The sequence below is a fragment of the Hakea prostrata genome, chromosome 1, assembly GCF_041222555.1.
Source record: "Hakea prostrata isolate BN-2017 chromosome 1, UWA_Hpros_2, whole genome shotgun sequence".
Lineage (NCBI taxonomy): Eukaryota > Viridiplantae > Streptophyta > Magnoliopsida > Proteales > Proteaceae > Hakea > Hakea prostrata.
Window position 1 is genome coordinate 61,303,589 of NC_142600.1, and position 23,607 is coordinate 61,327,195.

The following is a 23,607-nucleotide window of genomic DNA, read 5'->3' on the forward strand; positions in this document are numbered from 1 at the left end:
CCCCTTAACTCTATTTGTCATCTACATATGATGGGGGGATGCTCATTTCCTCTCATGGGTTGCTTACTAGTCTTGAGCGCCCATGAGACCAACCATATTGTTAATGCAACCTAGAGGGGGGGGGGGAGTGAATAGGTTGCAACTAGTGGGTTAGCCTAATTTTTCAGTTTAATTGCAAATACAAGATTAAGCATGCAAAGTTAAATATAATTGAGCAAATTAAATTGAACTTAAGTAAACTTGCAAACACACAAGCCACAACATAAGGATTTTATAGTGGTTCGACTATCCAAAGTCTACATCCACTTCTATCTTGGCCTCAAGAGAGATTTTCACTAGTGATTTTCTTTCAATATAGTGGATAGAGAATCAAATCCTTATAACCTTTGTGAGTGGCCAAGAACACCCTTTTACAATATTTATTCACGAGCAAGAGCGACCTCTACAATCTTTGTTCACGGGAAAGAGCATGCTAAACCAATTCTGATATACTTAGACTTAGAATTGAAAACAATCAAATACAATAGTATGGTTAGAGATTACCTAACAAAGGGTGTAACACTTTACCCCTTGTGTGAGAGTGATGTAAATGGAGTGAATGCACAAAGTAAATGATTTGCTACACCAATGACCTTACAACAACCTTCTATCACCTCACGCTTTGCTCTAATGGGCTTGCTTAAATGCCTTGGTATGTTCTTCTAAGGTGGAGTAAGGGTGAGAAGAAAAACACAATTGTCTTTTGTAATTTGAAAGCTTGAGAGTATATATAATGTGTGTAGTCAATGGACAAGGTTGAAGCTCTCAAATAGGGTGAATAGGGCTTAGCCCAAAACCCGAATAGAAAACAATCAAATTTTAGCCCAGATGGTGCGCTTTCTAGTTAGTGGTGCACCATCACTTGATAAATAGTCGTTGGGCTTTAGTAGTTTAGACGACGCGCCTTCTACGTGGATGGCGTGTAAAATCCACTAGAATTCTACCCCGATAACCCTTTTATTTCATGTCCAAGAGTGCTAGTAGAAAACAGTTGTAGAGAAGCGGATGGAAAAGTTTTTCAGAGAGAAAGTAGTCTTTTGTTTTGGATAGCCAAAAATTCTACTAACAAATAATGGAAGACAGTTTGACAATGATTCAGTCAGAGAATTCTTAGCACATTATTTTATAGAGTTTAGAAATTCCTTTGTAACTTATTCCCATGCTCCAATGCAATGGACAAGTGGAGGTAAGAAATCAAATAATTCTTGATGGGATCAAGAAAAAGCTGGAGGAGGCTAAATCTCAGTGGGTTCAAGAGTTACCTAGTGTATTGTGGTCACACAGAACACTAGGTAATTTATTAGTGAAGTTTAGTCTTAATTTAATACACCTTCGTATAAGTACATAAGTACATATAATATATATTTTTTTGGGTAACCATTATACATAAAATTTTGATGTAATACAATAGAGTAACCCTAATCTTAAAAAATATAAGACTATCTCTAATTCAAGTCATAATATTGACCTCAAGGAGATAACAACCTTTAACCTCATACTATGAGATGCTGGAATCTGTTTGCCAATTTTTTTTTAAAGTAAAATCTTAATTTTATCAACTAAGAATTATAAAGAATCAATTGAGGTTAAAATGAATACTAGGGGCATAAACGGATAATCGAAATTTACTTTTGAATTTGCATCCATATCCATTTAGGGGTATCCAAATCTGTCCGATTACTAATAGGATGCGAATATGACAATAACCTTTACTGACTGATTATTATTCGTCCGATAAAATCATTCAATTAGACTTGTTTTCTTATTTTTATAAATTTTTTACTTGAGATATGTGAATATTTTCTTAAATTTTCTACTAAAGTAAATGACAAAATTGCTAAATTCTTAAATTTCAAGCCTAACTCTCATAAATAATATAATAAAGATGCCAGTAGTTGGTTACTTATATTCAATATGTTTTCGCATTCATTTAGAAGAATCTATTTAGAAAAATGACCATTCGAATGTTATCTAAATCTGATTGAAAACATATATGATATTACTACTATTTGATCTGAATCTGATCCGTTTTGCATAAAGCAATTGTGGCCCACCAAACTAGGAATAGTTTTTTTTGCCACGTGTTAATCGTTGATATGTAAAAGAAGCAATACGGGGAACCATCCACGCCTCCACACGGAGTGACAGACTAAGACCCTTTCTCAACTCTAGTTGTAATCGTGGTCAATGATAGTTACCCCAAAGCAGCCTCAGCAGATGTGATGCCGTGATCCTCTCTTCTATACTTTTCTAGTTTTCTTCTGTATCAAGAAATTCAGCTTTCAAATGGGGCGCATAACGGTTGCTTATTCTATTCTCTTCTCAGTTTAATGCTGTTGTTTCTTTGAGCCCGACGATCGTACAGTTGGTGTGCCTTTGGTTCTACAGCGCGCAAACACAACAGGTATGGTGCTTCCTCTAGTGAAGCTCGGAACCCTTACCCTGAGGACAGTCTGCAAACCAATCGCCAATAGGCTTAAAAAAGAGGCCGGATTGCATCCCAGGTTCCGCCAATTGATTATCAACTTCGCTCAGGTCCTTTCCCCCCCTCATTTTCAGTTCTTAGCGTACCAATTTTTTTTGTGTCATTTTCAAATTATTAAGGCGATTTTTATTAATATACTATCTGGGTAGAGGTTGATTTTAAGCCTTCGGTAATGATTATGCAGCTATATACGATCGCAGATTTTTTTTTGGTATTCACCTTACCCTCTTATTTGTTAACTTTAATTGGAATGGATCAGATGTTGCTAGTTCTAGTGGTTCATCGATCAAGTTCTTATATACAATATATTTTTTGAGTTTCGTGTACTACAGTGAATGTCGGGACTCTAAATGACAACCCGTCTATGACTTTCCGGCTGTAGATTTTACCATGTGAACGGTTGTTCATCTGCGAAACCTCTTGTCCCTCTCTCTTAATTTGCTTCCAACATTTCCTCAATATCAAACTCAAGCACGACTTCTTTATGCCATTGCCCTACATGCTTCCCTGGAAATTTTGGTTGTAATTAGCAAATGTGTAAAATCACAGATGAAGATTTGTTTAACTTAGAAAAGAATGCAGGCATCAAATGTTGGAAAACTCAAATATGTGATAAGAATTGGGTTTTGAAAAGATGCGAGTTCCCCCTCATTCTGCTGTGCTCAGTGAGGGAACTGCTTAGGCATACTTTTTCCGATCCAAACATTTTCTAAGCCTTTTTCTTGCATTGAAGAATGCAACTGGTGCGGAAACTGGGATTTCAGTCGATATGTAGATATTTATGATGATCTCTTTCTTAATATTTTTTTTGGGGGGGGGGGGTTGTTAGGGGCATGGAAGAGGCATATCTGAAACAAGCAAGCAACAATTTGGGTCCTCTGCACCAAATCAACTTGGTTCAACAAAATCTTATTCGAATTACTTTCGTTGCAACAAGATTTTTTCGCCAAGTAGATGGACGTGATTCATGTGAATAATTCAAAAATTTTTCTTCCTTTTTCCCCCCCCCCCTGTTGGGTACCGGTAATTGAGTAATAGTAGAACACGTGATATGACCATTGGTCCTAGATTGGGTGAAACAGAGAACAGCATTCATTTTCAATCCCATATAATTGGAACAAGGTGTCTTCAGCATTTATTACCGTAATATGAAAACAAGAAACATATTCTTGCAAGTTTTGACTAGGGGTAAGCATTTGTCTTGTCCTAAAACTGATTAAACACCAGAGTGTGTAATCCATCAGATTTCAGAAAAGGGTTTTCTCTTGTTATGGTTGTCCTTTCTTCTCTACTTGTGTCTTTTACTAATTTTGATAAAAAATCACCGACACCTCTAACACATGCTCTGGCTACTCCTATGAAATTTATTCATTATTATAATAAGTATAAATATTGTAGTTATAATATTTTTCCTTCCTACATCTGCTGGGATCAGGCAAACCATCGATTCCAAACAAATGTCCAGAGGCGCATCTATGGTCATGCGACTGATGTTGCTATCCGCCCTTTGAATGAGGAGAAAGCTGTTCAAGCTGCTGCTGATCTTCTTGGGGAGCTATTTGTGTTTTCGGTAGGCTTCCTTCTCCATATTCTTTGTAGGTTACCTGTAAAAGAAACTAATTATGTAAACTAAAATATGTTTATTGTTATTTTGATTCCTAATTGTTAGTGCCTTAATGCCTTTACTTTTGTGTATAAAATTGTGTTAGTTCATAAGTGCATTTGATTTTGTGTATAAAATGGTGTAGCTTTGATTATCCTAAGTATCTGACCACCACCAATGATGCACTTGATGGAGGATACGGGGCATATATGGATTACAAATAAACACATATACAATGAGTATCCTTGGAAAATATTTTAGAACGCTGGACCCGTAGTGCCTAACTGCGGCAGGTCAAAATAACTACACCAAGATGAGTTCCAAGGCCCAAAGAAGGTCCTAGGCTTGCTGCCTAGCAGCATAAGAAGCAGAGTTTGACATTAGGGTATTTTGGTAATTTTGACAGTGTTACTTGATCCCAGATGGGAATAATTATAATTAGGAGTTTGTTAGGAGTCCAAATCTGTTTTTAAATTATTATTTGAGTCACTTTAGGTTGAGATAGGTAAGAGTCCTATTTGAAGTAAGAAACATATCCAAGATAGAAGTCCTAATTAAATTCTGTTTTAATGAACTGTTAGGAGTCTCTAATAAAGGCTTTAAATATGCCTGATGCTTGTAACAAAATACAGTTTGTTGAATAAAGTTATTTCAGAGGAGTTACAGCAGAGATCAAGGTTCGATTGAGGTTTCTAGGGTTTCGAATTTAGGAGATTTCCTGTGGCAGCACTGTTGGACTGTTTTCTTTCAAATAAACTTCACTTTCTAAAGTGGCTAGCAAACATCCATGGCCTTCTCTCACCTTCCCCTCCATTGCACCTAGGTGTTTTCCTCCCCTACCCCATTTGCTCCTTCTTCTCTAAACCCTACTTTCTCTTGTCTCCTAATTCCCTCCATAGAATCCCCTCCCCTTAAAAAATCACAACACTTCCACTCCCTCTAGCACTCAACCGCCTCAGCCTCAGTTACCATCAAGAAACCCTAAAATTTGTAACCCTGAACTCCCAAAACCCTAAAACCCTAGGAACTTGAATCTGAAACTGACAATAAGGTTTAGATTTAAGTTTCAAGCACCTTAACCAGATACCCTCTAGCCAAACCCTGTGTACCCACCCTATAAACCCTAAAAATCCCTAAAACCCTAGAATTCCTTAATTGCAGTGTAGACAAACCCTAATTTGACTGCTCTATTTTGATCTTGGATTTTAGCCTTCAACCTGTTGAGGTTACATCACTAACCCACTTGTGCATGCCTGCCATAGGTGAAAAATACCTAGGGGTGATTATTGAGAAGTCTAGCCAGGTGTAGGGTGGAGGATACATGTATGGTAGACCCAATTGTATGTTCTTAATAAACATCTAATCTCCTTTTGATTAATGAAGAATATCATATGTATCTTGCTTTCCCACAGTGATGACTTCTTATTGTCCATAGGTCAATTTTCACTTTTATCTCTGTTTCTTAAACAGCATGATTCTAATTTCCATTACTCACGTTTGAGTGGTTATTTCATTAGGTTGCAGGAGCCGCTGTGATCTTTGAGGTGCAAAGAAGTTCAAGATCAGAAGCTAGAAAGGAGGAACTACGCAAGCAGGAACTAGAGGTATACAGGATATTTTTTTTATTCTTATCATTTTATGTGAAACATCTTACAGATATTCTCTTTTAAGCTTACCTGCATGAAACTGAAGTTTGGCTCTTGCAATCTCATGTATCTACAGGAAAAATAATCTTTAACTTCCTAAATTGTGTAGTCAACAGATAAATGAATAAAAGCACAATCTGAAGAATTTCAACTTTGGAAGTTGTTGAGTAAATTCTTGAGTTTACAGCACTGTGTTGCCCTGAAGTGGTTACTTTTTGCATCGTTGCTTTTTAGGAGGCTTTTCTTGTAGTCACACCTAGTATATCTTTTACACGAAAGGGTAGTGTTACTAGTAGGGACTAGAACTCTTTTTTCCTATTGGGAAGCTATTCTTTTCTCACTTTTCCATCTTCTTCTCCTATCAGATACTGCCTGTTCTATCTTTTCTTTTCATGTCTTCTCTTTTCCCCCTTTGTCTTGCTTACTGTGCAATCATTTTAAAGCAGTGTGGTTGACATATTCCTTAAAGCTTCAAGGAAAGTAACGTAGAACTATTCCACAACCTGCCATAATGTATGGTGCAGAATGTTGGACTCTTGGGAAGTGTCATATTGAAAAGCTATGTGGATAAGGGATGGAGATTTTAAGATGGATGTGCAGAAAATTAGGAAGGATAAGTGAGGTGTAATAGTATTAAATCTTAACCACTGACAAGACCCTGCAAATACCAAAATTGATCGAACACCAACCCAGCTCTTGCAGCACCCTAATTAAGTCAAACACACAGATGCACACACAGCATTTGAATGGTATAAACGAGATTTGTAAAAGAAATCCAAATGGCTAGGACACTAAACTCATTAACAGAACTTCATTATCTGAATTCACCCTTCAAAATGCCCCACCTAAGGGTCTTTCCCTTCTCGCCAGGAAGCTTGCACCTAAAACATTAATTCGATCCCCCTCTCCCCTCCCACACAAAAAAAAAAAAAAAAAAAAAAAAAATCCCTCCTACCTCTTAATATAACGTCAAGAATTCTAACAAACCTACTTTCCATATAGGCCAACCAAGAGAATGGCTCCTCCCCAATGGGATGCTGCCACTTGTCTTTGTTTTTGTCCCCCCGCCCCATATGGATATTTTGATAACCTACAACTACCCTGCCCCTGCACCCTCAACATGTTGTCTTAACAATACTCCCTTCCTTTAGTGTCACCTAGCCCTCAAGGTGAACTCGATCCTCCATCTACGACCATCGTCTCCACACTACTCCCATCTCCTATAGCTACTGTTGAGCTGTCTTCCTCTTCATGTAACAGCAGAACTTTAAGTTGCTTGTAGGGACCTTGGAACAGGTTGTGTCACAGCAGAAACACAATCCTTTGTCCATTCTTGCCTTCATTTCCTTCAGTGTCAGCGAACGTGAACGCTTGTTCCTTCCAGTGGTGGTGGTCATAGCCAGAGATGATGAGGGAGTGACTGGTGGGTTAGATGTCGTTAGGTTCAAAATGGTCTGGCCCAAATTGGTCGGATCTGCAGAGCGAAACCTAATTCCATTCATTTGAGAACCTGTCGTTGGGCTGGGCTTTCGGATTGGAAGTGGAAATACTCAGCTGTCGCTAGACCTCGCCTAATGCAAGTGGGTTAGATGTCATTAGGTTCAAAAGGGTCTGGCCCAAATTGGTCGGACCCAAAGAGCTAGACCCGGTTCCATTCATTTGGGAACCTGTCGCTGGATAGGCTTCAGCCAATTCGGATTAGAAGGGGAAATACTCAGTTGTTGCTAGACCCCACCTAAAGCAAGTGGGCTGGACTGGCAGTTAGGGAGACTTTACGAGCCTGATTTCTTGCTTCTATAGTTTCGGCTGGGTCCATCACTTGGGCCAAACCAGTTGGGTCGAAAACCTGAACCTCAGCCCTGATCTTGGCGACTAAACCTGCCATAAAAGTCCCCTGTAATCATGCTTTGTCTTTCTCTTTGGGGATTACGACCTAGGCTTCGAACTCTCCCCTATACTCTGCAACTATACTGCCTCGCCAGAGTGCGATCAAAGCCTCCTGCGGTGTTTCTTGCTTGCGGCAATCAAAATCAATGTCGCATCGCCTCCTTCAATTCATCCCAAGTGCCAATCGGTTGCTGCAACTCTCAGGATTGAAGCCTTCCCTAATGCTGCTCCTTTAAAATTGATCATTGCCGCCTTTATGTTCTCCTCTCAAGTGAGGCTATGCAATTCAAAGAATCGCTTAGCCCTTGCTGTCCACCCAATAGGATCTTTGCCTAAGAACAGGGGAATTTCCAGGTACTTAGGGAAGAGCCCCTTCAATAATCTGTTGCATCCACTCGCATCGGTTCATTTCCTCTTCCTTCTTGCAAATTTTCAGTGCATGAAACCTGCAGTAGTCTCACTGGCCTCTCCTCTGTCACCTCTGGAGCTGGCGAATCAAGCTTGATGGCTTTTCCGCGTTGCTGGGAAACCCTTATTTCTTTTCTTAATGCTCGACTGCTTTGTTCTTGTCTCTCCATTTGTTGGTCCATTGATCCCAGTTTGGAATCAAGGGCGGACATCGGCCCTTACATTTTTTTGTTCATGGGGGTCTCCAGCTTGTCGATTCTACCCTCAATTCTACCCCTTACCATTCCTTGGGATTAGAGCTGTTCTGATACCACATTGATAAGGCCCTGCAAATACCAATTGATTGAACACCAACCCAGATCTTGGCAGCACCCTATGATGTGCAATCCAATTTTATGGTTAGGGTTTTTTAATGATTTTCCTAAAATTAAGGGCTTCCTTCAATCTTCCAGCAAATAAGGCTAATCTTAGGGGATGTTTGGGAATGGTTTTAGGGTTCACAAGGGTTAGGTAAGGCCTCAAAGAATTTTGCTAGGCCTAGGGTTAAGGGGCTGACGGTTTTAAACTTGAAACCTTGCTGTAATGACAATTTCAGATAAGGATTTAACAGATAGGGTTCAGAAACTAGGGCTCAGGGTTTTGGTTAGGTTAGGAATGGGACTGTTGTTATTTTGTAATTATGGTTTAATCCTACTGATTGTTGGAGGTTTTGTATTTGGAGGGGGACTCTTAGGGAAGTGAACTAGGGTTAGGATTTGGAAGGGGAAGTAGAGTAGATATAGGAGATGCTAATCCCAAGTGGATTTGGAGTGTGATTGAGCTAGGGTTTAGGCCTAGAGGTTGAAGATGAATTTCAGAATTTTGTTGAGGAAGATGTAAGTGCAGGAATTCTACAAGTGTTAGGGTTTTAGGATTTAGACGGAACTAAGGGTGGGGATTGGATGAGGGGTGATATGTGGTCCAAGCTCGGAGGGAAAGGGAAGATAAGGAGGTGGGGATTAGGGAACAGTCCTGCTGCTGCCATGGGGAAGAAGAGATAGATAGAAAGCTGAAAGTGTTGGAGGGGGGCATCATAGGGTCGGGGAGGGGGAGGGGAGGGCCTAGGGAAGATCTTAGGGGGTGGGGGAAGGGGTTGGGGTGTTGTGCGGCTTGGGGAATGATGTTGCCAGAGTATGGCAGCAAGGGGAGTGTGAAATTAGGGGTGCACAAGGATGGGGAATGGGCTGGGGGTGGCTGCAATTGAAGGGCAAGGGGTGGGAGTGCTTCACTTGGAGAATTGTTGAACACTTGATGGAATTTTCTGAAGAAGAGTGCTAGACGGAGTTGCTGATCTTTGAAAAAAACTTGACTCAAAATCCGCCGTGGCCCCTCAAATAAGAACTATGGTTCTCAAACCCAATATTCTTATTCAAATAATCAGGCTTAAGATTATAGGGAAAGAATGGGCTTATTTATAGCCTAGTAAAAGACTCTAAATGTAAATGGGACTTCTTTATAGATTAGGATCTCATTACGTTGAATCACAACTGACCAAATAAATAATAAAAGATCTAATTGACTCTAATTGACACATGCTGAAATAAAATCCTAATTAGCTGAAGACTCTAATTGACTCATGCAGAATTCTGTTTGAAGACTTACATCTTGAAACTAAAACTTAGTTGACTGAAAACACATGCTGAAATTCGAGGATTAATTAGTCCAAGTGGGAAAAGGGCAAAATTTCCCCCATATGGTTTGGCCAGCCTAGGGAGGCTTCCCCCTATATGTGGGTTTTGGCCAAGGGGTTCAACCCTGTTCACATCACCTTGATTAACTCAAACACAGACACACACATCATTCGAATGTTATAAGCGAGATCTTTAGAAGAATGGCCAATACAGTAAATTCACTAAAAAACTCTATTATTGGACTCTCCCAGATCTGAATTCACCCTTCAAAATGCCCCACCTAAGGGTCTTCTCCTTCTTGGAAGCAACCTTGCACTGAAGACACTAATTTAATAACCCCCTGCCTCCCCAATCTATTCCCTCCCTTTTAATATAACGCCAAGAATCTTAACAAACCTACTTTCCACGTAGGCCAACCAAGAGAGTGGCTGCTCCCCAATATGGATGTTGCCACTTGTCTTTGTCGTCTTTGTCTCCCTCCCCCCCCCCCCCCAAAAAAAAAAAAAAGAAGGGGGGGGGGATGATAGTGTTAAAGCTAACTTTGTAGTCGCCCCAAGTTAAATGATGAGCTCTGACAGAGTGGTTTAAGGCAGTATGGGAATGTTCAACGAAGGCCCGGGGATGCCTTAGTAAGGAGAATTGATGTGATCCTGATTGAAGGAGATAAAAATTGGGGGAACACTAGGGGCGGCAGGCCTGACCATCATGGTTATCAAAGCGTCCGCCTAGGCGTGCCTAAGCGGCAAAGCGGTTTTTGAACCGCTTAAATTGTTGCCGCTTAACTAACGGGCTGATTTCTTGCCGCTTTTTTGCTTAGGAACTACTGCTTTGCCGCCTTTTGCCTCATATTATCGCCTAGATGCTAAAGTAACCGTTTTTTTTTTTTACATTTTGTAATTTGTGCATATTATTATTATTTTTAATCATAATTTATTCTACAATGCCGTATATAAATTTAAATATGTGAGCCATTTTGAAATCGAGGCCCAATTTGCAAATGAACTCTGAGGCCCAAAGTGCCTGTCGGCAACAGAATATGAAGCATGAGCCATATTCAACATTGATAATCAATGAATCATTAAATAGACAATGACTTGGAAATCGGAATAATGAGATCTGTTAATTTATTATGTCGGCACTGTTTGGTTAAAAAAAGGGAAAAATGAATACATCAATTTTGATTACTGATCTATGCACAAGAGTACAAGACACTTATTTAGCGTCACACTATCATAGAGGTAAGTAAGAATGTAAATTACTACTTTCATTTTCATTTTTCACATTGATTAATGATGTAGTACATACTACATAATTATTGTTATGAATCTTATGATGCTTGATGAGATGAAGTTATGTTTTTAATCTTTTTTTGGATGATTTTTCATAATTGTGATTCTTGAATGTTTTTTTATTTTATTTTTATGAATGTGATTGTTGAATGTTTGTTTAGTACTTTAGTTTATTATAAAAAGTATTTGTATTAAAAAGTAGTTATATTAAAAATATTGTCTAAACCGCTTTGGTCGCTTTATTGCCGCCTAAGCGCCGCTTAGTTGCTTAATCGCCAAGACGGAGCCCCAATCACTTTGGACGCTTTGCCGCTTTAATAACCTTGCTGACCATGACACAAGTTGCAAGAAAGGAAATGCATAATCTAGATCTTGTAACAGTTATGACCTCAAAAGGGCCAATTGGAGGGTAAGATCCAGATAGCAGACCCTATTTAGCTGAGTTTCTCCTGATTTGCTGGGCTGGGCTCCTTTCCTCTTAACTTGCTTCATTAATTATATTTCTTCCCCATCATTATTTCTTGTCATTCTCCTTTCTTTTAGTTCTCATCTCACTCCCCATTTCCCTACTTTGGTTTTGCTGGATCCATGGAACGAACCCCATTAAATTGGGATAGGGCTAATACTGTTGCTGTATGCAAGGCATTTTGAGTGTTGTGCCCCTTGGTTCCGTGTAATACTGTTATGGTGCAGGGCTGCTCCCCCGCCCCTTTCTTTTTTGGGGTGGGGAGAAGGGGGCTGAAGTGTGGGCCTGTACATGCAGGGGGCTTTGTTGTTTTTGTAACAAAAGATTATATATGCCAAGATCTGAAGGAGAAGAGAAAAGATGAGTCAATGGAGAATGGGAGAAGTGTGCAATAGACACTATGATCTATCACAGCTCTCTTATTTATATTAATCAAACTGAGGTGTACCTAAAATAGGAATAGAATTCCTAGTGTCCCTGTTTAACTCTAATTGTAATACGGGAATAGCTAAGGATAGGAGCCAACTATATCATGTTGGGATGAACCCCAACCATGACACTTATGTTAAAGAGTTCTGATATTCATTGTGTACTTCTCTTTTCCACAAACCTTTTCATGTCACCTTCTACCAAAGTTTTTCTGTTTTATTATTAAAACATCATGTTAACCGCTTGAAGCATGTTTTAATGCTTATATTGTTTAAGATGTATCTTCTGGGAGGAGGATATTGGAAGTAGAGGCCATCAGTAAAACATAAGGTGAATGATGATTGATGAACAACACTGGCAAAGCAACCTGCAATACATTGCAGTTTCAACATGGCTTGTTTGCTGGAGAGTGCTAAGTTTTTCCATAACAATATGTTACCTAGTGTCTTTCCCAATGCTGGTCCTGGTCTCAGGGCACATATTCAGAACAGTTATTGGCACCACAGAAACCAATGTGGTATCGTATTTGGTATTGGCGGTGTCAGATGAATTTTGCCTTAATATTCCCTAAAAATTTGATTTTCGGACTTCATCACCCCCTTGTTCATACTGGGAAAATGATATGATTGGTATCAGTATAGGTATCAGTCTTGGGAAGGTGTAAAACTGATACGTGCTACCCATAAAATACCGATACCTTGAACCATGCTTTGGGTATGCCCTTCTCTTTAAGTTTCATTTTCAAGATCGATTATCAAGACATAATGTGCAGGATTTAGAATTCCCTGGCACCCTGAATGCTAACAAGAATTGGGCATCCTGATTTAATGAGTCAATTTTCTATTTTAATTATTTTGCAGTTCTCTTAAGAAATTCAAGATCCCATAAATGTCTTGGACTAAAAGAAGCAAACAAAGATTGTTATATTTTATAACAAAGGCATCAGTTTGTCCATCATGTACTTCTAAATGTTGATTATATCCTGTGAGAAAACAAGCTTTAAACAATCAAAACAGTAGCTGAACTTGAAAAGAGAAAAGAGAGAAGAAGAAGAAAGAGAGGAGAAATGAAGAACCAGCAGAGAAGCCTGTGATTCTAGCTTAAGAGCCTAGAATCGCAGAGACCTTATATTTATAGTTTCCAATAGATCTAATACAACTTGAGAGACAAGTAATTGTCCTTTAGAAAAATAAATAAAATATTACAGCTTATACACAAAACTTGCTAATTTTCTAGCACCTAAAAACTGTCCTAAATAGAAAGCTCTAAATATAGAAACTACCATCAAAATAGAAACTACCACCAAAACAGAAACAAGTCAAAAATAGAAAGTAGAGTGAAGGAAGGCTGCTGGCAAGGCTTGCACACCAAGGCAGCAGCCCTTGGATTCTACACAGCTCTCAACACTCCCCCTCAAGCTAAAGCATACAAGTCTTTCATGCCTAGCTTGCAACAAATAGGCTGAAAATTAGGTCTAAACAGAGCTTTGGTGAACAAATCAGCTAGCTGGTTAGTAAAGCTTACAAAATGAGTTGCTGATAAGCCCCTAATAACCCACGTATACCAAAGGAAGAATAAGAAGAGAAGCAGGGGATTAGCAGCAGCAAGGAACAGAGTCAGACCTATCAGCAGGGGACAAGTGTCTTGATTCTATTGGGCAGCACCCATAACCGAAAGCAGGCAAAGGAGCTGCCAGGTGGCAGTGACAGATTGGGGGGGACAGTGGAAGTTTGTTAGAGGAGGAGGATTAATGGAAGGATGGGGGGCTGCTAATGTCACATCCCCCCAGCCGGTACCCTAATTGGCATACCCGGGAGTGTGATCCACAGCCCCGAAGATCAAGTATCGAGGAAATCATCCTCCCACATATACAATAACATAATCATAAACAGGAAATAATCAAGGTTTAAATATTATAAACAAAGATTCAAATCAAGAAATGAATAAACAATATAATCAGAGTGCGGAAAACGATACCAGATATCCGAAGATATCAAAAGAAGTAGAGTGAGGCGGAAACTCACTCCACAAATACAGCGGAACGCAGTATGTAAGTCTAAAAGGAATTACAACTGAAACAAAAGAAATAAGCAAGATAAACTAAACTTAAGAGTCTTCTATCCTATAGATGACATCTTCAAAATATTGGACTTCGTCATCCAACGGAGATGCTCCAACACCACGTTGCCTCTAATCGTAGTACGCAACTTGATCACCTAAGGGATCATCAGAGTAATCTTGATTTTCGCCAACACCTTGCGTGTAGTACGCTTCATCGGCTTGCACTTCATCATACTGTCCGTTATAGTAGTCAGTACCTGTAGAATAGTCTAACACAAGATTGTACAAAAAGGAATGAGTTTCTTTCGAAACTCAGTAAGGCAAGTTAACTTATAACAACATAAATACATACGGCAAATCATAATAAGATGCAATGCAGTATGAAACAAATAATGAATGTATGCATCTAAACTCTATGTATGCTGGTCTCTATTGGCAGACATGCTTTAAGTCATAGCACCGTACTTCTTTGGGTAGGTCACACACACGGCTCCGGTTGGTAATGGGTCCTTCATCCCTCTCGGACAATCCATGGCTGGGGTTTAAGTCACCGCTCTCTCACATCACCATTTGGTCTAAGTACTGGCGTATGTCAGGGTAAAGCCTAGCCCAATGTAAGTCATCTACTCAGTTACATCAAGTCAGTTCCAGATACTTCCATTCCTCCCCTCTCGGGATCCTTTTTGGTATCCTTCACACTAGAGTTAGCGTATCCGACTCTCTCAAATACGGACTCATCAACCCTATTGGTTATCCACATATGGTAAACGGGAAGCTCTCATGTCCTCTCACGGATATAACTCACCGGTCTTGAGCGCCCATGAGCTCAAGTCTAGTCATATGCAACCCTCCAATAAATGGCCCCCACAATATGATTCCTGTCCTCTCACGGATATAACTCACCGGTCTTAAGCGCCCGTGAATCACATTGCTACCACGGGTTGTTCGGTCTCAATACCCTTCCGATTCGGGTCTGACATAACGGGGACATCCTAGCCAAACACTGCTAGACAACCCTAGGTATGACAATCAATGATTCGGGAAAGCGTCGATGGGCATCTTCGGAGAACATCCTATACTATTCCCTCCGATGTCCAAGGACAGAAGCGTCAAAAGGACACTTCCCAATCCCAAACCATACTTAATCAAACACATTCTCAGATCAGTCATGTCATACAAAATCAATTCATCGTATAAAAGAGAATATACAATCATGATCTAATCATTAAACAATATAGTAATAAGCAATTCATATAAGCTTGAATAATGAAAAAGAAAACATAAGTGAAGTGCTACTGTACTTACAGTAGTACATCAGAAGTATAAAGTATAAGAACAGTACATAAACTTAAAGTTTCATAAAGTAGAAACCAGAGAATATACGATCTATGCTATTATGAAATAACTGTCCTTACCTTGATTATCGCCGAAGATAATCCAAAGATCAAAGAGAGCAACTCTAAACTTAGCAAATAAACTCCTAACAATCATAGATACAACATTAGGAAAGATGCCTAAAAGATCAGAGAGCAAACGAATCAAATCGGGCAAAAAACGAAGCTACTGACTCCTTTGGTTGAGTGCTTGGTAGACTGGCCCAGTCGACCAAGCAGTCGACCAAGCAAGTCAGTACGGAATTGTACAGACTACTTTGGCCATAACTTCTTCGTTTGAAGTCGGATTGATCCGAAATTCGAAGGGGAACTTCCTAGGATGTATTAGAATCATATAGGAAGATAAAAACATCAAATCATGGTCAAAATATGGGTTCTTGATTTGACCCAAGAAACTAGGGTTTTAACCTTATGGTTCCCATAAAAAGGTTATGATCACAGAATGAAAGGGGAATAAATTGTTTAGTCAAAAACAACAAGAAAATCATTGAAATATTAAATTTAGATTAACATAAATATTACCCATGAGGTTTCCCTCGCATGGGAGGTTACCAAGAGTTTCCAGAAAGATCACACAAGGGTTAGGGTTTCACGAAATTTATTTGGCTAGGGTTAAGATCATGATGATGATCATAGATCTTAAAGAAACGAAGGAGAGGTGTTCTCACGTTCAAATCAGAGAAGAGAGGCTTCAGATCTGCAGAGGAATCTTCGAAATTACCAGAGAGTTTCGGAGAGGTGTTCTCACATTCAAAAAGTGTTTAGGAGGCAGCCGTAACAAAGAAACACGAAGTAGGGTTTACATAAAAGTGAAAAACCCTAAAATTACAATTTCTCGAATTTCACACTCCTTTGGTCGAGTGCTTGGTCGAGTGGCCCACTCGACCAAGGAGTTGACCAAGGCAGACAGTAAGGCCAAAATAGGGAAATGGAGGATCAAATGGGCTCTAAATCTTATGGGCTTTTGCACACACATCAAGTGACATGTTTAGTGTATAGAAATACCTTCAAACCAAGTCAGATAATACTCCAAGTCCTTTAACTAATCTCATCTTCAGACTGGTGCAGCTTCCTTTCCAAATCTGCACAGACATCCAAGTATGGAACTCCATCACCAACATCCATGGGTTCAGAGTCAAACACAATGTCTTCTACTGAGATGGCCCATAGTTGGCTTCTTCCTTTACTCTGGGTCTTCGGACCTAAAAACAACCGGGTTTCCTAGTCAAGGTCAGGGTCAGGTTAGGGCTGGGTTTCACAGCTAAGGGGGAGGGAGAATAGAGCAGCAAAGGAGAGGGAAGCCTCTAGGGTATGGTTTTGATTATGTAGGGAGTCTGGGATTATGTAATGGGGAGTGAACTCTTTAGTTAAGCTATTTTTATTCCCAGAATTGAATCTCATTGATAGATAACTGAGTTGTATTTTGTTGATGGAGATTTTTCAGAATTCTTGAATGAATTGAGTTTCATCTGTTCTGTCTTCAGTTGTTCTGTTGTGTTGGATGATTTTAATTCTTGTCGTCAATAAGCTTTCAGTAGAATTCCAGGGTATTGATAAGAGGGTCTTATCAGTCGCTATAAGCTTTTTCTTGACTGCATCATGCACAAAGTGATAGTCTACCTCTATATGCTTCGTCCTCTCATGGAACATTTGATTACTAGCAATGTAACTGGCAGCATGATTATCACAAAACATTTTTATAGGGGCAGAAATTGGAAATCCCATTTCCTCTAACAAAGAATAAAGCCACATCAATTCAACAGTGGTGTGGGCCATGGCCCTATACTCAGCTTCAACACTAGATCGGGCAATGGTGGACTGCTTTTTACTCCTCCAAGTCACAAGATTTCCACCAAGAAAAGTACAATAACTTGTAGTAGACTGGTGTTCAGCGACGAATCTAGCCCAATCTGCATCAGAAAAGGCAACCAAGTCCATACTTCGATTTGGTCGATAGATGATCCCTCTTTCGGGTGCACTCTTGAGGTAATTGAAGTACTCTCATTGCCACATCCCAGTGGGCTTTCTTAGGAGATTGCATAAACTGACTCAACACACCAATAAAATAAGAAATATCAGGATGAGTAATAGTAATGTAAAAAAGATTCTTAATAAGACTCCTGTAATGATGAATATCATCAAACAAGTCACCATCATCCCGTCCTAACTTCAATTGATGATCTATGGGAATGTTGCTATGATTAGAAGCAAGCATGCTGGTCTTAGTCAAAAGATTTAACACATACTTCCTTTGTGACGAACTAACTCCTTGTTTACTGCAGATTACCTCAATCCCTAAGAAATACTGTAGATCATCTAAGTCTTTGGTTTGGAAAGATTCTGTAAGTGTGCCTTGACCATGTGGATTGCTCCAACATCACTGCTTGAAAGAATAATATGATTAACATAAACTGCCATAATGACAACATAATCACCCTGCCATCTAACAAAGATAGAGTGATCAAAATAACACTGTACAAGTCCAAAAGACTCCATAGTCTTGCTAGATTTCTCAAACCAAGCCCGTGGAGATTGTTTAAGTCCATAAATCACCTTCTGAAGCCTGCAAACACGGACACTGTCCTCCCTTTGAGTGACACATCTTGGAGGTTGCTTCATGTAAACTTCTCTATAAAGTTCATCGTATTAGAATGTAGTTTTGATGTCAAGTTGAAAAAGAGGCTAATCATAATTCACAACTAAAAAGATCAAAACACAGACAAAATTAAGTCTAGGCACAGGTGAAAAAGTCTCAAAATAGTCCACACCATATGTTTATGTATAGCCCTTAGCCACCAACCGGGCCTTGAGCCTTTCAACTGTACCATCATAATGGTACTTAATGGTAAACACCCACTGACAGCGGACCACATCTTTCTTAGGAGGTAAGTCTACCAAAGACCATGTATGAGAAGACTGTAAAGCATCCATTTTCACATCCATGGTGGCTTTCCTGCCAGGGTTTTTAGGGGCCTCGGTATGATGGGTTGGAATATGAATGACAGACAGAGAAAGCGCAAGGCAACGAAAGTTAGGAGCTAGATTAGAAACATAAACAAAATTTGAAATAGGATAAACAATGTTAGAGCATCAAGTAAAAGTACGAGAAGAATTTGCCGGTGGAGAGGATGAATAGGGAACATCTGTAGGACTAGCTTCAAGCTCCACTAAAGGAGAGCCGCTAATATCTTCAGGAGGAACTCTACGATCCACAATACGTTCTGCCAACTTATGTCTCCATTGATGAACCTATAAAGGGACACTGCTGGTGGAAGGAACTAAAGAGGGAATAGGAGGTGCATTATCCAAAGCACGATTTTCAATAGACACTGATGGACTAGGGTAATAAGAAGTGTCTTCCAAAAAGGTCACATTTGCACTTACAAATTGTTTGCGATGAATATGATCATAATAGAGAAAACCTTTTTGAGTATGTGAGTACCTAAGAAAAATACATTCAACAGAACGGGGGGGGGGGGGGGGAGTTTATCCAAAGGATGTAGTATGTGAACAAAACAAATACAACCAAAAATTTTGGGTGGAACTAAAACGGTGCTCCATTAGGAAAAACAACTGAAAAAGGAGATTTTTCAAAAAGCAAAGTCAAAAGCATTCAGTTAAGTAAATGATCAATAGTCGAAACTGCATTACACCAGTAACTTTTGGGAACATTCATTTGAATCAAAAGAGCTCGTGCAACCTCTAAGAGGTGGCGAATTTTGCGTTCAACCACTCCAATATGTTGGGGAGTGATTGAACAACTGGTTTGATGAATCATTCTAAGAGAGTCACAAATGTTAGATATATTATGTTGCACCTATTCTAAAGCATTATTAGATCAAAAAATTTTAACTAGAAGAGAAAATAAAGTCTGAATTTCATGAATAAAACTTTTGAAATGTAGTTAACAATTATGTCTGATCCTTTAAAAGATACAACCATGTAAGATGAGAGAAATCACCCACAAAAGTGACAAAATATTGAAAACCATGCCTATTACTAATTTTGCAAGGACCCTAAATATCGGAATAAACAAGAGAAAACAAAGACTCACTATGAGGGACATAGCATAGAGGGTAGGTGGCACGATGATGCTTCCCTAATTAACACACTTTACACTTTAATCTAGACACTGGCTTAAAAGAAGGAAATAAAATCTTTAATCTAGCTAAAGACAGATGGAAAAACCGACGGTGCCACTGGAGAACATCTACACCATCATCAAAGAGAGCCGTAATAGAAGCAACATAGTCCAGATAGTAGAGTTATTCCTTTCACACCCTCCACCAACCGTCTTCCTCATGTGAAGGTCCTGGAAAACACAAGAAGTGAGAGTAAATGTCACAGAGTAGTTTAATGCTTTAGTTAACTGACTAAAAGATAATAAATTAAAAGGAAAGTGAGCAACATGAAGTACGGATGATAAAGTAAAAGAAGGCATAGGAGAAACACTTCCAGAGCCTAGAATAGGTGTCGAAGTCCCATTAGCAATGACAATAGAATTATTAACGGTAGATTAAAAAAAAGAGCTAAAAAATGATGACTTACCGATCACGTGGGAGGAGGCCCCGAATCGATGATCCAAGGGGTGGGAAGAGAAGTGAAAAGTGTCGTGTTACCTGCATGAGAAAGTGTGGCAACGAAATACTAGTGGATGTGGAAGCGTCAGTCTCAATATTTTGCAATCGGGGAAGGATTTGGCTTATATTATCTTTTAAAGTCTTAGACAAGTCCCTTGAAGAAGAAACGACATGATTGGCAAGTTGCTTGGCCCACTCTGGCTTTCCATGTTTGGCCCAACAAGCTTCCACTAAGTGCCTTGTTTTTACCACAACGAGTACAAAGTCGAGATATCTTATTAGATAGCTGAACATCCAGAAGATCTACTGACTCCCCTTGAACCACGACCACCTCCCTTCGGCGAGAGGTAGTGAAGGCTAAATTTTCTCCTTTATATTTTTTTCCTGGAGAACTCCCTTCAAGTAAGGCAATACGTTGAAGTCTAGAATATGCTTCACTAAGGTTGGGGACATGCTCATGGGCAAGATGTCCTTTGACATATTTCAGCTTAGGTTTCAATCCTACAAGAAACTTGGATACAAAGAATTCATTCCTTTGTCCCTTAAGCTTCTTTATATCTATGGTTAGAGGTTGAAAGACATTCAACTCCTCCATCATGCCTTTAAAGGAGTTGTAATAATCCTGTATAGACTTGTCAAATTGCTAAAATTGAAATTGCTTTTCATAAATACTAAAAATTCGAGTCATATTTTTAGCTTGAGAATAGGTCTCTTGCAAGTCATTCCATATTCCCTTTGTAGTCTTATGAAACATAACATTGGCTGCAATATGAGGTTCTATACTATTCTACATCCAAATTTGATGATTATATCATCTTGGGTCCAACTAAAATAGGATTTATCAGTCTCAGCAGGAGGTTCACCCTCAATGAACTTAAGCTTACCTTTTGCAAGTATGTAAACTCGAACCGCTTGTGACCAAAGCGAGTAATTAGAACTACCTTTGAGTTTGATGGACGTAATTTGAACGTTTACATGATCTCCTTGAGATCCTTTAGATTCAACCATACTCATGGTTGAGTCACTTGTAATTGAAGATATTAAAAAACTGAGGTAGATATCACTTGAATAAGTTTTCTAGAACTTGAAGTAGAATTAGCAACAAAAATTCTGCAGACTTCAGGACCAAATAGGAGAAAAAGGATTTGCCAAGTGCAGAAACAAGGGCTAACGAAGGTAGGTAAGAAAATAGGATTTAATCCAAGTTCTGGAACTTGTAAAAGGAAGGTGATAAGTAGAAAAGATCAGTTCACATGAATACCTGATCTAATAGTACATTAGATACAACATAGGTGGCTGCACACCAAGGAAACTGAAAACAAAAGAGAACTTCAGAAGAGAATAGTGAGAGCAACACTGTTTTGATTCGAAAAATGCTCTGATACCATGTTAGTAAACAAGCCTTAAACAATCAAAACAGTAGCTGAACTTGAAAAGAGAAAAGAGAGAAGAAGAAGAAAGAGAAGAGAGATGAAGAACCAGCAGAGAAGCATACAATTCTAGCTTAAGATCCTAGAGTCGCAGAGACCATATATTTATAGTTTTCAATAGATCTAATACAACTTGAGAGACAAATAATGTCCTCTAGAAAAAGAAATAAAATATTACAGCTTAAACACAACCTAAATAGAAAGTTATAAAAATAGAAACTACCATCAAAATAGAAACTATCACCAAAATAGAAAGTAGAGTGAAGGAAGGCTGCTGCCAAGGCTTGCGTACCAAGGCAGCAGCCCTTGGATTCTGTGCAACTCTCAACATATCCTTTGCATCCCACTTCAGCCTATGCACCATATCTGATGGATACGCACCATATCTGATGGATGGGGATAACATGTGAAGATTCTGGGACTCTTCAAAGGCCAGACTGAGGTTGCTGTGTTGTCTATGTTGGAAGGCCATTGATGCTTTATATCTGATGCAAGTATTGCATTACACCAAGATTGTAGGTTTAACAGGAGAATCTGCACAGCCATGTTTAACTGAAACATTGCATATCTCATGAAGATATTTTGACCTTTAGATCAGCTCTGAAATTTAAATACAGTGTCCTGATTGACAGTTGGCAAAGTTCCTTAAAAAGAGCAGTGCCAAAGGCTTATGCACAAGCAAAGTCTAGGGGCAGTTTTCCTATGCAAGTCTTACCCTCAACAAACTTTGTTGGTAGGCTGTTTCGATGCCTTGACCTTGGCTGTTCCTTGTGAAAGTTAAATCTAGAGTTTTACTGACATGGCATTTGGTACAACAAAGCATCAGATATCTTGGATGACAGTGGTTTTAGCATACATCAGACATGACATTGGAATAAATCCTGTCACTAGTGGTGCCAAAATTGGTCGTTTTATTGCTTTATTTTGCAACTCATAATTGTAGTTGGTGGACTGGTTCACCACTTCAGCTTTTCCCTTTTTGCCTTCTTTCTTAGTAATTATTTTATTCCTGGGTTTCCATAGCTAACATAAGCCGTATTGATTTTCAGGGGACCAGTATTTGTTATGTTTTCTCCTTAAGAGTAACTTGCATTTCCTTTATATAAAGCACATGCAAACAGAGATCCTTTCACCTGTAACTCTTAGGGTTTGACGTTAAGCACACTGTATCCATTCATCTGAACACTCATAGGTTGAGGACAATTGTCTTTTCTTAAGATAGCAATCCATACGTCTTCTTTAGAGATGCTATTTAATTCTCTTTCAGGCATTGAGGCAGAAGGATGAAGAATTGGCTAGAGAAGTTGAACTTCTGAAGCATAGACTTGAAGAGCTTGAGCATCTTGCAAGAGGACGAGGATTGAGTAGTCTTTTCAACTTCAAGCATTCTCAGGCTTCTGAAGATGTAAAGTCTGCAACACCTCAGGCTTCTAAAGATGTAAAGTCTGCAACACCTCAGGCTTCTGAAGATATAAAGTCTGCAACACCTCACTAAGTATGCAGGTTACGAAATCTATTACATCTAGCCTGTTACAGGGAAGCCTGTAATTTTTTGCATCAGGTTCATGTGAGTAATTTGGGATATATTTCACTGTTCTCATTTGTATATGAAATTAATTGATGCTTAGAGGAGGCTCCGCCCTTTCCTCTTTACCACTTCATTCTTTGTCGACAGTCAACTAGCAAGTTTGAGAAACATTATGACCCAAAATCATCAATAGAAGATTGCCGTTGATGATTAACTAGCGTGTTCCTTACCCTGGTTTTTGGGATAATTTTCTTTCACTTATTCCATATTGAACACCATAGCAGAAGGGACAGATCAAATTTGCGAAACCTGAACAGTGGCATGTAGTACCTTAGAATCCTTAAACATATTTTGTTGTTCTATACTAAAATTAAAGAATGATTTAAGCTTCTTTTTCGTATTAGTTGATACCTAGTAATGCCAGTGGTATTTTGCTATATGTAGGGTACTCTTCCTGGTATCTCTCAGTTGAGTTCTAATTTCCTTGTGAACTTACAACTCTCCCTCAGGAAATGACAACTAAGTTTCTCCCTGTTAGCTTCTTTAGCTTCTTTGTCCACATGGCTATACCTTTAATCTACCTAAATTCAAGACCCTTTCTTGCTGCGATGATGATTCCCTAAATGTTCATTTTATTTGCCAGATAAACAAGTGAAACCTGAAATAGGAAATGAAAGAAACAGATTTTATAG

General features: G+C 39.1%; 1 protein-coding gene across 1 annotated transcript; it reads left to right on the forward strand.

Moving 5' to 3' along the window:
• The first annotated feature begins 2,182 nt into the window (after positions 1–2,182).
• Positions 2,183–23,517, forward strand: LOC149029290 (uncharacterized). Its single transcript, XM_089141407.1, has 4 exons — positions 2,183–2,574; positions 3,960–4,094; positions 5,645–5,731; positions 22,655–23,517. Exons 1-4 carry the CDS (start codon positions 2,446–2,448, stop codon positions 22,880–22,882), a joined length of 579 nt encoding a protein of 192 aa, XP_088997533.1. The 5' UTR covers positions 2,183–2,445; the 3' UTR covers positions 22,883–23,517.
• The last annotated feature ends 90 nt before the right edge of the window (positions 23,518–23,607 follow it).